Here is a 14791-nt window from a genome sequence, read left to right on the forward strand (position 1 = left end):
TTCCTCTCTGCTCATTGCCATGGTTCAGCTGCACTGACAGGCTCACACCGGGAGGACAGCTTCCCAGGCTGTCTCGCCTTTGCTCTGTCGCCGTCACTGCCGTCAGGAAACTGAGTGAGGGGTAGATTTCAGCTTAAAACAGTGGCTCCAGCTTTTTAATCAGTGTGCACAGTATTAGGATACATTATGGCATTTTCTTCTTTTATTTTTGTCTATATTTTTTTGTTTTGTTGTTTTGTTTTGTTTTTCGAGACAGTGTTTATCTGTGTAGCCCTGAATGTCCTGGAACTCTCTGTAGACCAGGCTAGCCTTGAACTCAAAAGATCCATCAGCCTCTGCCTCCTGAGTGATGGGATTCAAGGCGTGCACCACCACAGCCCAACTTCATTGTGGCATTTTCATATAAACTCTTTCTTTGTTGATTCCTCTCCCTCACCCCCTTTCCTTCTGGTCCCCTTCTTTCTGCAAGTAGCCTACATTCCACTTTCATGACACATAATATTTTGTTGCTGTTTTCTTTCTTTCTTTTTCCCTACTCATGGTCCTGTTTGTAATTCCATGATCTGTACCCACCCTCGTACATGCACACATATGAAAATTAAAGTCTAGTGTCTGCATAGGAAAGAAGACATGTGCAATTTGTCTTCCTAAGCCTAGGCAACATAATAGTGAAAAGCAGAAAAGAGAGTCATTCAGTATGGGTGTTGGCAAGAGGAACAAAGAGCTCTAGTGGCCTCCATTGCATCCTTGAGGCTCCTGCATGAGGGTTAGGTTTCAATGGAGGACAGAAAGGCATGCATAGCTAAGCAGTCCAGGTCAAGGTGTGATCCTGTCCATCATCATTGTGCTCAGCTTTGACAAGTCACAAAATTGAGTGGAATCTCTTTCTGGGAGACAAGCCCCCTCTTACTGACATGGAGCATGATGGTACCTTTGCTTCTTTTAGCATGAGAGCCCTGGGACATGGTTAACGATTTGAGAACCATTGTTTCAATAAGCTGATAGCCCCAAAGAGCACAGTCTCTCCAAGGATCTTCTTTCCTACCTGTGTGCCTACATGTATTTCATGACACTCAAAATAAGATGTATTTTAAAAAATGTTTGCAGACACATGACAGTGTGTAACTGCAGTAACTACAAATAGTTACTCCTCTTTGCTCACCTCTGAGTTCAGCTTGGGAAATAGGACAAAGCAGGTTCTTGAAGACCTGCCCCTCTTGATGCCACTTAACTCTTAATTCACTATTCCTACAAGTTAATAAATTCTGGTGTACTTTTCCATTTTGACTCAATAGTATTATTATTGAATGCTGATCATTCATTCTGGTATTAGAAAAGAAGCTGGCTCTGTGCTCCTCAATTATGCATTTTGCATAGCATATTAATTCAGTACCTACTGAATCAGTGTTACCTAAAAACTATACTGATATTGCATATATATATATATATATATATATATATATATATATATATATATATAAAACACAGCAAACTCACTTACAGGGGAGGAAGCACTTGAACCATTTGCCACATGGTGACAGCTCCGCTGAGAATAAGTCATAGTATTTACATTAATAAAGTGATAAAATAGCAAGCTTCAAACCCAGGGGTTACCCTCTGCCTCTAATAGTCTGCTAGCATACTTTCTAATGTTACCTTCTGCTCATTCTGTAGGACACTGGAGTTACCAACAGAGATCTAATTAGTCGAAGAATCAAAGAATATAACAGTCTGATGAGGTGAGAATCCCACCATGCCTATGGTTAATTTAGATGTCAAATATGCAGTTGTTAAGAAATGTTCATTTCTTTCAGCAGCAAAACAGAACAGTTGCCGAAAACACCTCGCCAGAGTCTTAGCATCAGGCAGACTTTGCTTGGTGCTAAATCAGAGCCAAAAACTCAAAGCCCACATTCTCCAAAGGAGGAGTCAGAGCGGAAACTTCTCAGCAGAGGTAAGTAAGTGTAACCAGCTTAAGCTGGGCTGTGAGTGTGTGTTCTCTCTTCATGGTGCTGTTTTTACCAGCAGACCCAGGGTTAGCTAGCTCGAAACCCATGGTAAACACGGAACTTTTCCTTTAAGGTGAGGCCCAAGGCATCCTTCCCTATAATCAAGAGAAAGGGAAGGAGAACACAGAGTCACATCTTTACTGATGTGAATGGCAAGGGTATCACTGTCAGACAAAGTCAAGGACATGCTGGTTCTGCTTCTTTCTGAGAGGGTAAAAAAGTCGAGTGTGTCTGACAGTCATGTGGCGGGGTGGAGGCATGACAGCGTTGGAGGATTCTGTGCTAAGTGTAGACTGTTATGAGACTGCAGTCAGTGCAGGCATTGGTGAAGTAGGCTTTTAAAGTGATTCATGCAGTCTTGTTTCCATTTTTTATAATGTCAATTTATTTTCAATAACAATCAAAAGACGATACCAGTCCACCAAAAGACAAAGGCACTTGGAGAAGAGGCATTCCAAGCATTGTGAGGAAGACATTTGAGAAAAAGCCAGCCGCCACAGGGACCTTCGGAGTTAGACTGGATGACTGCCCGCCTGCCCACTCCAACCGGGTAGGAGACCCCAACCATTCGGACCAGTCAGTGACCATCATAGCAGGGCCTGAGTTTACAGCCCTTTGGATAAAGGGTCTGCAAGCTCATCTGGTCAGCGCTTTTCTCCCTTAGTATAACTGTGGGTTGAACAGTTTTTATCTTTAAGCTTTTTATCTTAACTCTGAACTAGAGTAGTAATTTAATCAGAAATGGTCAGTAGGAATTCATTTTCAAACTTTTGTACTGTGTTAAATAAAATGCTGGTTTCTTGTTTTGCAGTATATTCCATTGATCGTTGACATATGTTGCAAATTAGTTGAAGAAAGAGGTCTTGAATATACAGGTATTTACAGAGTTCCTGGGAACAACGCAGCCATTTCAAGCATGCAAGAAGAACTCAACAAGGGGATGACTGACATTGATATACAAGATGATGTAAGCGCATTTCTGTTTGAATAACTGATCCATTTTTCTTCTGTAATATTGACCACAAAAATGCTTTGTTTCTGTTTTGCATATCCAGAAATGGCGAGATCTGAATGTGATAAGCAGTTTACTAAAATCCTTCTTTCGAAAGCTGCCTGAGCCTCTCTTCACGAATGGTGAGTTAGTTCCCTCAGACCATGCCAGAGGAGAAGGCTCATCGTCTGCGGGAAACCAGGGCATAATAAATCTAACCAGGAAAACAATATGAGGGATGAAGAAATGGCATTTATCTCAGTTCTAAATTTAATGAAAAGCATAATTGAGAACTGACTTTGTTCATTTTTAGTCTTGATAAATTTTGGTAAAAAAATCATTTGCAAAAAGTTGATACACCAGTAAAATGAGAATAAGATCTATATTCACCTATGTTTGTCATCAAGCTAAGTATGTCATTGTTTCAGTCAGATTTCTTCGGTTATAAGGTTTAGTTTCATGACCCCGTGCTAGATACTGGTGTGAGGTGGGGATAATGAACAGGTTGAATGAATGCTAGACAATAGCTTTGAAGAAGTCCCATTGAGAGAACTCTTCTCTGTTTCCTGGAAAGGCTTGGAGATCATTACAAACCGTATCTAGCATGTAAATTTCAGAGATTTATATTGTAAAGTTAGACAGAAGTCTTACACATTTTAAATTGTGGTTTAAAATTAGGCCCTGAGGAGAGGGGACTGCAGTTCACCTAAGCCGTTTAATTTGTTCTCTTGTCCCTACCACTACCAGATAAATACGCTGACTTCATTGAGGCCAATCGTAAGGAAGACCCTCTAGATCGGCTGAGAACGTTAAAAAGACTAGTAGGTATTCCTTTTTATTTGGAGAGGTGCAATTCAAATACAGCATTTAAATCCATTCTGAAAATAATATGTTCCAGATTCATGACCTGCCTGAACATCATTATGAAACACTCAAGTTTCTTTCGGCTCATCTGAAGACAGTGGCAGAAAATTCAGAAAAAAATAAGGTACGCAAGGTACAGCCTATTGAAATACACACCCAGCAGCCTCAGTTAGAGGGTTGGCCTTCATCACTCTGTGCTGAGAACTCAGAGGAAGCCTAAGAGGCATCAGACTGGACTGGCTGGGTCCTCCTGAAGATCGCGCAGACGCAAAGGCCCCACAAACAGCCACTGTCACTCTTGTGAGGGCACTTCATTGGGAATGTGTCACTTGACATCCATCCAGCAAGAAAAATGGGTCAGAATTTTATTATGTTTTCAGCTTTCAGTCACTACCTTAAATGCGTGGTAAGCCACCCAAAGGGCAACAGATGATACATGCTGAAAAGTAGTGTTTTCTTTAGTTTCCTATTAAACAGTGTGAGGCTTTTTCTTCCTTTAACACCACGTCAGCATACACCCACAGTTAGCTAAGTATTCTCAGATATTCAGTTCATGTTCAGGTTTTCTTGAGCAGTTTTGTTCTTTTTTTAAATGTCTTTCCAGTTATTTGTTTAAATAGCTGGATAAGATCCACACTGTGTTTCACTGATCCAGTTTGGTCTTCCTTTTTCACCTTTTTGCTTAGTCAGTGAGCGATTGTCACCCAAGTCCATTGTATCAGGAGGTTGCAAATGATTCTCCTTCTAACTTGGGTCATGATTTAAAGTTTTGTGATGATCCTGTTGAGTTATAGAGGAAAAAAATGAATTCTAGCTTTATTTCCTTGACATTTTTTAACCTAATTTTTTGGACCTTAATTTCAATAATTAACCAAACTCAAAACAAAACAAAAAACCCTGTAGGCAAATGCCATCTTATGTATAGGAGCTAACTAAAAGCTACTCACGTAAGACAAACATGTCTTTATACATAAATATTAAAGTATGGCATTAGTCTAAAGACTTAAATGAAGCCATAGGCAGGAATCTACAAAATGTCTGACATTAAGCATTTGATGTGGTGGACTTTTTGGCTTTGGGCCATTCTTGCCATACCAGCACAGGGGTTGGAACAAAATAACTGAATATTCCAAGAGGAGACACAAACATGGCCATGCCCAAATCCTTTCTAATAGTCCAGGAAAATCCTAAATCTAGTAAGAGTTTATTTTTTATTTTTCTTCCATATGTTATGATAACACATATAACACTGGTTAAAAGATGAGTGACATTTGCTTCAGTAGAGGAGATAAGCTGTAGACTCCTTGTCTGGTAAATTACATACACATGTTGGTGGCTCCCAAATAATCTAGTAATATGGGATCCTGATGATTAATTTTTTTTCATACCCTGACGAGTTCTAAGATCAGTTAAAGTTATTTAACACTTTAATCAAACCTTAAGCTCAACATAATATAAACACAGCAGGACCCGTGACCGTCATGATCAAACAAATTGGGAAGAGTCTATCAGTGAGTATGCAAGCTGATGAGAATCTCATGCTAAGAAGGCAGGGAGCCTGAGCCCATCAGAAAAGATATTTCAGCTTGTTTTCCTCTGTTAAAGATTTTGATGTATGACACAGAAGAATCTGGACCCTTGCATTTATTCCCAAGTCCTTTGTCCCTTCCTTCCAATTCCCAAGAGGAATTCCTTATTTTTTTTTTCATTCAAAAATTTATACTTCCTCCCCCTCCTCCCAGTCCCCTTCTCCCAGTCCCCTCCTCCCGCTCCCCCACTCACCCTCCTCCCTCCTTAAGATAGGGCACGGAACCCTGCCCTATGGGAAGTCCAAGGCTCTCCCCCCTACATCCAGGCCTAGGAAACTTTGCATCCAAATAGACTAGGATCCCCAAAAGCCAGTACATGCAGTAGAAACAAGTCCCAGTGCCTTTATCAATGGCTTCTCAGTCAGCCCCCATTGTCAGCCACATTCAGATTCTTTAATTTCACTTTTTTCTTTTTTGTCCCTAACCAATCCAGATATTTTTGTTAACTAAAACCAGTTGATTTGGTTTCATACTAATCAAAGATTCCTTGGAAAAACATAAATAATCAATTAGCCATAATCCATTATCATTTTAGAATTTGCTCAGAAAAACCCTAACTAGGAAGAATTTGTTTCCCTTTATCCATTCTTTGTGGTTTTCATCAAAAAGAACTTTCCAGAAATAAATTTCAGCAACACAATGCCAGACCTGCAGTAGAGGTTTAATCTTATTTTTTACTTTCCTTTCCTGCAGATGGAACCAAGAAACCTAGCAATCGTTTTTGGTCCAACTCTAGTGAGAACATCAGAAGACAACATGACCCACATGGTGACACACATGCCTGACCAGTACAAAATCGTAGAGACCCTCATCCAGCATGTAAGTTGGCACTGCCTCTCTTCCTGAAAGGCCACTTCCATCGCAGCTGACTGCTGGTAGGACGAAGGCTGTGCCTACTTTCCCCCTCTGACACTTCCCTTATTCCTGTTCTGTTCCCCGAGATAGAAATACACTTAGAGGGTTATTTAATTATTCTCACTTTTTTATTTTAAATTTTAGCATGACTGGTTTTTCACAGAAGAGGGCGCTGAAGAACCTCTCGTAAGTATCGTCAGTGCGCGTGCTCTGCTCTTTTCATTGGGACACAGGCTCCTTCTTGATGCCACGACAGTCTTTCTTCTGCCTTGTGTGCTCTTGTCAGCCTTGCACCCAGGAAGCAGGTCTCTAGTGCCCAGTCGCTGATCTGATGAGCGTGTAACTGGTGCCTACTTCACCATTAGTGGCATCTAACAATGCGAAGTTAAGCCCCTGCTCCATATAGTAATGTGTATCTTCTACTAACTGTTGTTTGGAGAGACGGTGAAGAGGTCTTTGTTTGTTAACCACAGACGACAGTGCAGGAGGAGAGCACAGTAGACTCCCAGCCAGTACCCAACATAGATCACTTACTCACCAACATTGGAAGGACAGGCGTGCTCCCCGGAGATGTACCAGGTAACTCTTGTATGGGCGGTACTGACCTCTAGGTTATTTGACATTCCTATAACATGAAACAGCGACTCAGCCATGAGTAACAATCCACTATGAGTTCTTTTCTTTTCCTTCCTCTATTTCCTTTCTACTAATGAAAGCTGCAATCTGCCTTTTCTGATTGACCTCACTTACCTTCCAGTGACTATAATGCCATTGACAGTGCGTGGAGTTGTGATGTTTGTCAGAACGGGAAGATGGGAGCGATGAGCATGCAAACCACTGTTTTGTTTTGTTTTGTTTTAATTCACAGTTTCCATGTAATAGTCACCACAAGGTAAAACAGATATGTGCTGCTGGATATGTGGGTGCTGTGACGGCAGAAAGTGTGCTTAGACTGAATGCATAGTTCTTGTTTGGGGCCAGTTCTGTGAGAGCAGCATGCTATACAGTCTGAGCTGCCCCTTGCAGTCCAGGGTCATCTGTCACTGGAGACGTCGCAGTCTAAGCCCCTCTAACTGACCTTGATTTTCTTCTTTCTCCTACTGCCACCCTAATGCTTGGTTAAGTATTAGTGTTTAATAGGTTCTTGATGGAAATGTCTCCTGCCAAACTGTTGCACTAATCTGGCATGCTATTTCACACAATGTTCTCCCTTTGTCTCTAGTTCTTGTTTTGGCTCTAAAGGGCTTTTTCAGCACTTACTGACACAGGCAAATCTATACTGATGTTGCACAGGCGAAGTGGGAGGAGTCTATCACACGGTAATGTCACTAGTGGATTCTGTGATGTCCCTGATGGACAGCTGGAACTGTAGGAAGAAGGAGGACTGCTGTCCACACTGTAGCTGCCTTGTCTGCAGAAACCCCCGGTTCTTGTAAATGCAAACATAGCTGATCTGTGGTGTAAAGTCTCTCTTAAGAATATTGTAAACAGATCACTGCTACTCTCTTAAAAGTTTTTCTGCTGTCTCTTGTTATTTCTGAAGCGGACCCTGAGGAGAAATAGCATGGTATGGTCCACCGGTTCTTAAAGTCATAAAGCATTTAGCCATGTGTTGAAAGGGGCGTGGCATGGGCCCAGCTCATTAATTTTGAAAATAATTTTCCAAATATTTCAAAGATAAAATTCTAAAATTGATATTTATTCTTCATCATGCTGGCCCCTTCCTACCCTCTTTATAATTGTATAATCTGAGTTTTTGCCAGACAGCAAAATTATGGTCTCCATTTTTCCATTTCCATAATAGCATTTGTTAATAGATACTTACAAACCTGGTAGCAATTTAACCAAACTAACCAAAAGGATCCCTGACTGCACGGATGTGAAACTGGGGTCGAGCACAAAAATAAGCATCATCTAACAAAACCAAAAGTGACCTGGGAGCAAGGTCACCCTAATGCTTCTGTCGTGTCCATTCACATCTGGGATGTGTTTATACAAATTCCAGTCTGACAGTCTGACAAAAATCAACATGTACACCAGTGTGAGTGTTTATATTTGTAGCTAGGGCAGCCGGCAGTCTAGAAAGTCCTGCATTGTGTATCAGTTTCAGATGCAAGATGTGGGACATAACTTTAAATGGTGTTCAAGCTTCTTCATTGCTAGATTCACTATTTAGAAAGATAAACACTAGTATCCGTTTTTGTTTAGCACAGGGCTCCTTTGCCATTCCTCTCATTAAGCTGGTTCTGCCTACAATTCACAGCATCCTTTCATGGCGGTGGCTTTCTGTGGTGCAGCTTGCATCTTTGTGAGCTCTGACTATCCACTGTGTTCTGTTGTTTTGAGTTTTGCTTTCACGTTTTGTTCTGTGCCTGTCCTCTTCGTAAGTTCTGCATTGTTTGTTGAGATTGGTGTGGCTTGACTCCACTAACCACATCTTATTGACTTCCCACAGATTCAGCTACTAGTGACTCAACAAAATCTAAGGTGAGTTGTGTCTACAGTTTAAAAACACTTCATCGTGTCTTTGTATGAGAGCTTTTATCATTAACATACAATTGTAGTTCATACTGGAGCCAGAGTAGTGAAGTCCAGTGTGAGGAGAAGTTAATTTGGAACAGAAGAAGGCTGGAAAATACAAGCTCTTGAGTTGGAAGATTGCAGTTGTGGGAACAGTTTAGCATGATGCAGACAGCAATGGCTTATTTACATTGTCAAAAATGTACTAACATGAAGTTGGGTGGGGGTGGTACACGCCTTTAATCCCAGCACTTGGGAGGCAGAGGCAGGCAGATCTCTGTGAGTTCGAGGCCAGCCTGGTCCACAGAGCTAGTTCAGGGCAGGCTCCAAAGCTGCAGTGAAAACGCGGAGAATGGGATAAAGAATCTGCATAAGCCAGGATGATGGCGCAGGTCTGAGGCAGGAAGATAACCCGGTCTAGCCTGGCGTTGCTATTATAGTGAGATTCTGTCTCAAAACACACACACATATAAAAGACCCTTCTAGCACAAATTGGACTCAATGGGTCATTAAAAAAAAAAAAAAGACAGTTATGAAGTGGATCTGTGAATCTACGAGGAATGAGGGCTAAAAGTACCTGTTAAAAGGATTTCCATGCAAGGAAAGGTGCTGGATAATAGTTTTCAAGCATGTGTGCATGCATGCTGTAGTGCACGCGTAGAGGTCAGAAGATGGTGAGTCCAAGGGATTGGACGCAGGTTGGCAGGTGATTTTACCCACCAAGTCACTTCTCACCTTTCTGTTGCAATGACAGATACCGTGACCTAAAACAACTAAGGGGAAGAAAGACTTTACCTCTCCCTCTGCTTTCAGGTTGTTGAGGGAAGTCAGGGCAGGAACATTAAGCAGAAACCACAGAGGCATACTGCTTGCTGGGTCACTCAAAGGCTTATGCTTTTAGCTAGCTTTCTTACCCAGCCAGGACCATCTGCCTAGAGATGGTGTTGCCCACAGTGTCAGAGCCATCACAACTCAGTTAGCAATCAGAACAGTTCCTGCACACGCTTGCCCATAGTACAGTCTGACCTGCACAACCCCTCAACTGAGACTGCCTTTTGAGGAGACTCCACAGTTGGCCGAGTTCACATCCACTGGGGCTTTTGTTTGCTTAAACATATATTTACAATCCTTTTACCTTAAATTCATTGCTTGCTAAATGTGTGTGTGTGTGTGTGTGTGTGTGTGTGTGTGTGTGTGTGTGTGTGTGTGTGTATCACTCAGGCCACGGACACACAGGCTTACTTAGCTAATTATAATATGGATGACACCATCCTAAATTGTGCAGCCCTGTCTCCCACAAACCAGAACATTCTCCTACATAATCAGTCTGGTCATCATTGGCAGGGCACTAACACAAGCATGATACATTATTGTATCATGTATTTTTTATGCAACTTTTCCCGATTACCTGAATATTCTTTTAACCCCTGCTCAGGAATCATCAGAAATCATTGCTTACATATGATTGTCATGTCTCCCTGGTCTCTCTAGAGCTAGAATACGTCCCAAACCTCTTTTGCCAGATTTCTATTTGGAACAGGGTCTCACAGTATAGTCCAAATTGGCCTGGGCACACACTCTTCCAGCCTCACCTTCCCAAGTGTTTCACTGCACCCACCTTCAGGCGATAAACTTTGAAATCAGAAAGACATGCTTGAAATCCCTACTCCCCCTCACTAGACATATACCCCTTTCCCTGCATGTTCTTCTTACATTGTTTTGTACTAAGCCTATAACATATTTGAATTTTCACTGTTTCCAAATTGTAAAAAACAAAACAAAGAAAAAAAAAAAACAGTCTTTTTCCCCAACACACAGAATTAGAGAATTTAAAGGTGATATAATCCAGGTGCTTCTTCTGTGACCGGTAAAATCGAGGTGTGAAAATGAATTCATCCTTTGTGTCCTGCAGAGCAAGCTGGAGACAGGAGGCCAGTTCCCCCCTCAGCTCAGTTTCAGCCATGGTCCAGCAGTGTTAAAGAGAACATGGAGGAAACAGGAGCAGCCCACAGGAAGGCACTGTGGCTGAGAAGTCCTTTACCGTGTAGAAAAGCACAAGCCTACTGATCTGTGATTTGGCCTTTTTCATAGACCAGCAGCCTTTCAGAAGACATCAGGATAGCAGGCTAGCTTATTTAAGGTTTTGTTGTTTGTACTAGGCATGTATTTTCTGATCCATTACTCTACATGCCTTCTGCTAGGCTCTCTTTGCTGAAGATTGTGTTCTAAAAAGAAGGGCTAATTTACCTGTCCACCAACCACTTACTTGGCAGGCATACATTCAAAACAAACTATTTAAATAGCTGTCATCAAGAACTTCCGATACGTAGCACGTGATTCTTACATTAGCAGTGCACTGCAGTGTTTTGGGGTAAGAATTTACAACTTTTTGAATAACTTTATGTCCTTTGAATTTTTTACTTTGCTGTTACATGAGATGAATGAAGGCTTTAATAACTTGATTTACCCAAGGCAAATCCATGAAGATCCAGTCTTGGTGAGCTAATGGGAACCAGACTCCTTTTAGCTGAATGAGTACCTCAGGTACAGTACCTGTACCATATACTGTCCACAGTTAGTCATGCAAACCTAATCATATCTGAACATTAAGTGTCAGAATGCTGTTTACCTGTTTCCCTTTTGGGTGTTTGAGACAGGATCCCACTGTGTAGTTAGGGCAACCTTGGGACTTGTCCTCATTCTGGCAGCCTCCTGAGTGGTGTGATTACAGGTGTGCACCATCACACCTGGCAGAAACCTCTTAACTTCTCTACTTGTAGACCAGATAAAGGAAGGGGGACTATTTGAGTGTTATGGGTGTGGGAAAAACCAATGAGGAAATTAATAGGAATTGGGAAGCCTCAATATCCCTAAGCATGAACTAATTCCCTGAAAGAGAAATGTATCTGCTATGATGTGACAAGAAATGGGACTGACTGGTGATTAAATAAAAAAACTAACATTGATACAAGTTTAAAAGTGAGTATTAAAAAAATAAACAGACTCTGTTGTGGATGCATCTGGCGCTTTGGTAGACTGAAACTCTAAGCCAGCCCTGCCAAGACTCTGGACAGTGTTCATGAGCTCCTCTTTCTGCTTGCTCCCTAGGGCTCTTGGGGATCAGGGAAGGATCAGTATAGCAGGGAGCTGCTTGTGTCCTCCATCTTCGCAGCTGCTAGTCGTAAGAGGAAAAAGCCCAAAGAGAAGGCCCAACCCAGCAGCTCTGAAGATGAGTTGGACAGCGTGTTTTTTAAGAAGGAGAATGTGGAACAGAGTCACAATGAGATTAAAGAAGAGTCCAGAAAAGAAAGTGAGGTATCAGGCAGAAAGCAGAGGGCTGCCATTAACAAAGACAGTAATGCCAAGAAAGACACTGGTGTATCGAAGGAGGAGAAGAAGATGCCATCCGAAGAGCCCTCCCCACCACACAGCTCCAAACGCAACAGGTCACCAACTCTCAGCTGTCGCCTGGCCGTGCTGAAGGAGAGCCCCAGATCTCTTCTGCCACAGAAGCCCCACTGCGAAGAAGAAACAGGGTCTGACTCGGGCACTCTGCTTAGCACGTCTTCCCAGGCTTCGCTGGCGAGGTCCTCCACCAAAAAATCAACCAGTCCAGAAACCAAGCACAGTGAGTTTTTGGGCAATGCTGGCACTATCACCTCAGATTATTCTACTACATCATCAGCTACCTACTTGACCAGCCTGGACTCCAGCCGCCTGAGCCCCGAGGTGCAGTCAGTGGCAGAGAGCAAGGGGGATGAGGCTGATGACGAGAGGAGCGAGCTGGTGAGTGAAGGGCGGCCGGTGGAGACAGACAGCGAGAGCGACTTCCCTGTGTTCCCCACCGCCCTGACTTCAGACAGGCTGTTCCGAGGGAAGCTACAGGAGGTTGCCAGGGTGAGCCGCAGGAACTCGGAAGGCAGCGAAGCCAGCTGCACTGAGGGAAGCCTTACACCAAGTTTAGACAGCCGCAGGCAGCAGTTCAGTTCCCACAGGCTGATTGAATGTGACACGCTGTCGAGGAAGAAGTCTGCTCGCTTCAAGTCAGATAGTGGGAGCCCTGGAGACACTAGGACCGAGAAAGAAACTCCTGCCCTGGCCAAAGTGTTTGATGTCATGAAGAAGGGCAAGTCGACAGGAAGCCTCCTGACACCCAGCAGAAGTGAATCCGAAAAGCAGGAGGCCACTTGGAAAACAAAAATAGCAGATCGCTTAAAACTGAGACCCAGGGCACCGGCTGATGACATGTTCGGAGTTGGGAATCAAAAACCTACTGCCGAGACAGCGAAAAGGAAAAACATCAAACGCAGACACACGCTCGGAGGCCACAGAGATGCTACTGAAATCAGCGTCCTGAGTTTCTGGAAAGCGCACGAGCAGAATGCAGACAAAGAGTCCGAGCTTTCAGCTGTGAATCGGTTAAAACCTAAGTGCTCGGCCCAGGAGCTCTCCATCTCAGACTGGCTGGCCAGGGAGCGCATGCGCACCAGCGCCTCCGACCTGAGCCCAGGCGGAGGCCGCGAGTCACAGGCTGAGAACTCCAGCATGCCAGGCACACCCGCCAACACCCAAGTACCCCTCTCTCAGCAGTCCGAAGCCAGGGGCGCTGCTAGCACCTTGACTTCAGCCGGCGGGCCCCCTCTTTCCACACCACCACAGTCACCTGACCAAATAAATGGAGAAAGCTTCCAGAACATGAGCCAAAATGCTAGTTCTGCAGCCAACACCCACCCTCATAAACTGTCTGAAAGTCCCAGTACTAAGGCGGAGTCTCCTCCCTGTCTTTAAGCTGGGTATGTCCACTCTAGAAAGAAAAAGCTACTGTTACACAGTTTGGTAACTCTGTAAATATTTTTCTTGTAGCAGAATTGTTATTATGCAGCCTTGGTTTGGGCTGGATTCACCATTTTGCACTGTGAAGTAGCTTTACAGTGCATTACTACAGCCAGAAGCACACACACACACATTTAAAGGTATATCAGAGAGTTGTATACAAATAAGCAAGGTGTTTGTTGCAACTTACTACATAGTATATTCCCCAAATTACCGAAGAAAAATCGCTGGCTCATGCCGCAAATTGTCATTTTGGTTCCTCACTAACAAAAGTGCCTCATGATAAAAGTACATTTGATTTTTAGGGTGCCATATTGTTGGAATTAGATAACTTACATTGAATAAATGAATGCATTTTACCAGTAACAAATTCATTGCCATTACCGGTTTTAACCCAGGTGGGTACAGAGTCTCCATTCTTTAGTCACTCCATGTGGATCTGAGTTTTATATCAAACTTTTAATACAGTTTCTGAGTTTTGTGTGACTTGAATTTTTAATCTTTCTGTAAAATACGTAATAACTTAAATGAACATATTCTATGTGTATCTTTTCTTCAGATACCAGATTTGATATAAATGTTGTAACATAGATGTGTAGATAGTGGATCCTGGATGGAACTGGCTTCTTCCTAAGAAGAATATAATTCTGCATGAGGACTTAAATCCAAACCTGTGTCATGCCTGTGTGCATACCCAATTAAACACTGGAAATAAAAATTGTTTTGGTGAATTTTGCCCTGTTGGGAGCTGTCTCTATTTTAACTGTGGCCCATATGTATACTATTTAACCCATTTTATACTATCTAGCCCTATCTTTTAAAAGTTAGCTTCTGTGTTTGACAGACCTTCCTCCTCTCCTCTCTTGCCGTGGTTGGGAATGACCGCTTAGGAACGCTTGTGGCGACCTCACTCCTGTGGGTCGGTGGTCCTTAGGAACTGGAGCTGCAGCAGGGGGTGCTGCTGCCTTTCCTGGAGGAGCCTTGAGTAAAGGACTGTACTTCCCAGATACGTAGCGAGTTAGACTGTAACTGCTGGGTCCACTGTGTGAGCAGTGGCAGCAGCGCTTCCCAGTGTAGCAGATTACAAATAATGCAGCCATAAAATCCATTTGATGAGCACGGAAGTCACT

At 42.9% G+C, this 14791-nt stretch overlaps 1 protein-coding gene across 4 annotated transcripts in view; it reads left to right on the forward strand.

Moving 5' to 3' along the window:
• The window catches only part of Arhgap21 (Rho GTPase activating protein 21), a 128204-nt gene extending 113812 nt beyond the window's left edge, over positions 1-14392 (forward strand). For 3 of the 4 annotated variants that reach the window (XM_038333103.2, XM_038333104.2, XM_038333105.2), the window contains exons 14-25: positions 1675-1739; positions 1815-1954; positions 2417-2559; positions 2821-2976; positions 3065-3143; positions 3748-3821; positions 3899-3988; positions 6147-6272; positions 6453-6494; positions 6782-6887; positions 8764-8795; positions 11937-14392. In XM_038333103.2, the coding sequence (XP_038189031.1) occupies positions 1675-1739; positions 1815-1954; positions 2417-2559; positions 2821-2976; positions 3065-3143; positions 3748-3821; positions 3899-3988; positions 6147-6272; positions 6453-6494; positions 6782-6887; positions 8764-8795; positions 11937-13616 (2733 nt within the window). In that variant the 3' untranslated portion in view covers positions 13617-14392. The remainder of the gene's footprint in view (positions 1-1674; positions 1740-1814; positions 1955-2416; positions 2560-2820; positions 2977-3064; positions 3144-3747; positions 3822-3898; positions 3989-6146; positions 6273-6452; positions 6495-6781; positions 6888-8763; positions 8796-11936) is intronic. The other variant, XM_038333106.2, reaches the window with a different exon arrangement.
• Positions 14393-14791: the final 399 nt, after the last annotated feature.

Source organism: Arvicola amphibius, chromosome 6, assembly GCF_903992535.2.
Source record: "Arvicola amphibius chromosome 6, mArvAmp1.2, whole genome shotgun sequence".
Taxonomy (NCBI): Eukaryota; Metazoa; Chordata; class Mammalia; order Rodentia; family Cricetidae; genus Arvicola; species Arvicola amphibius.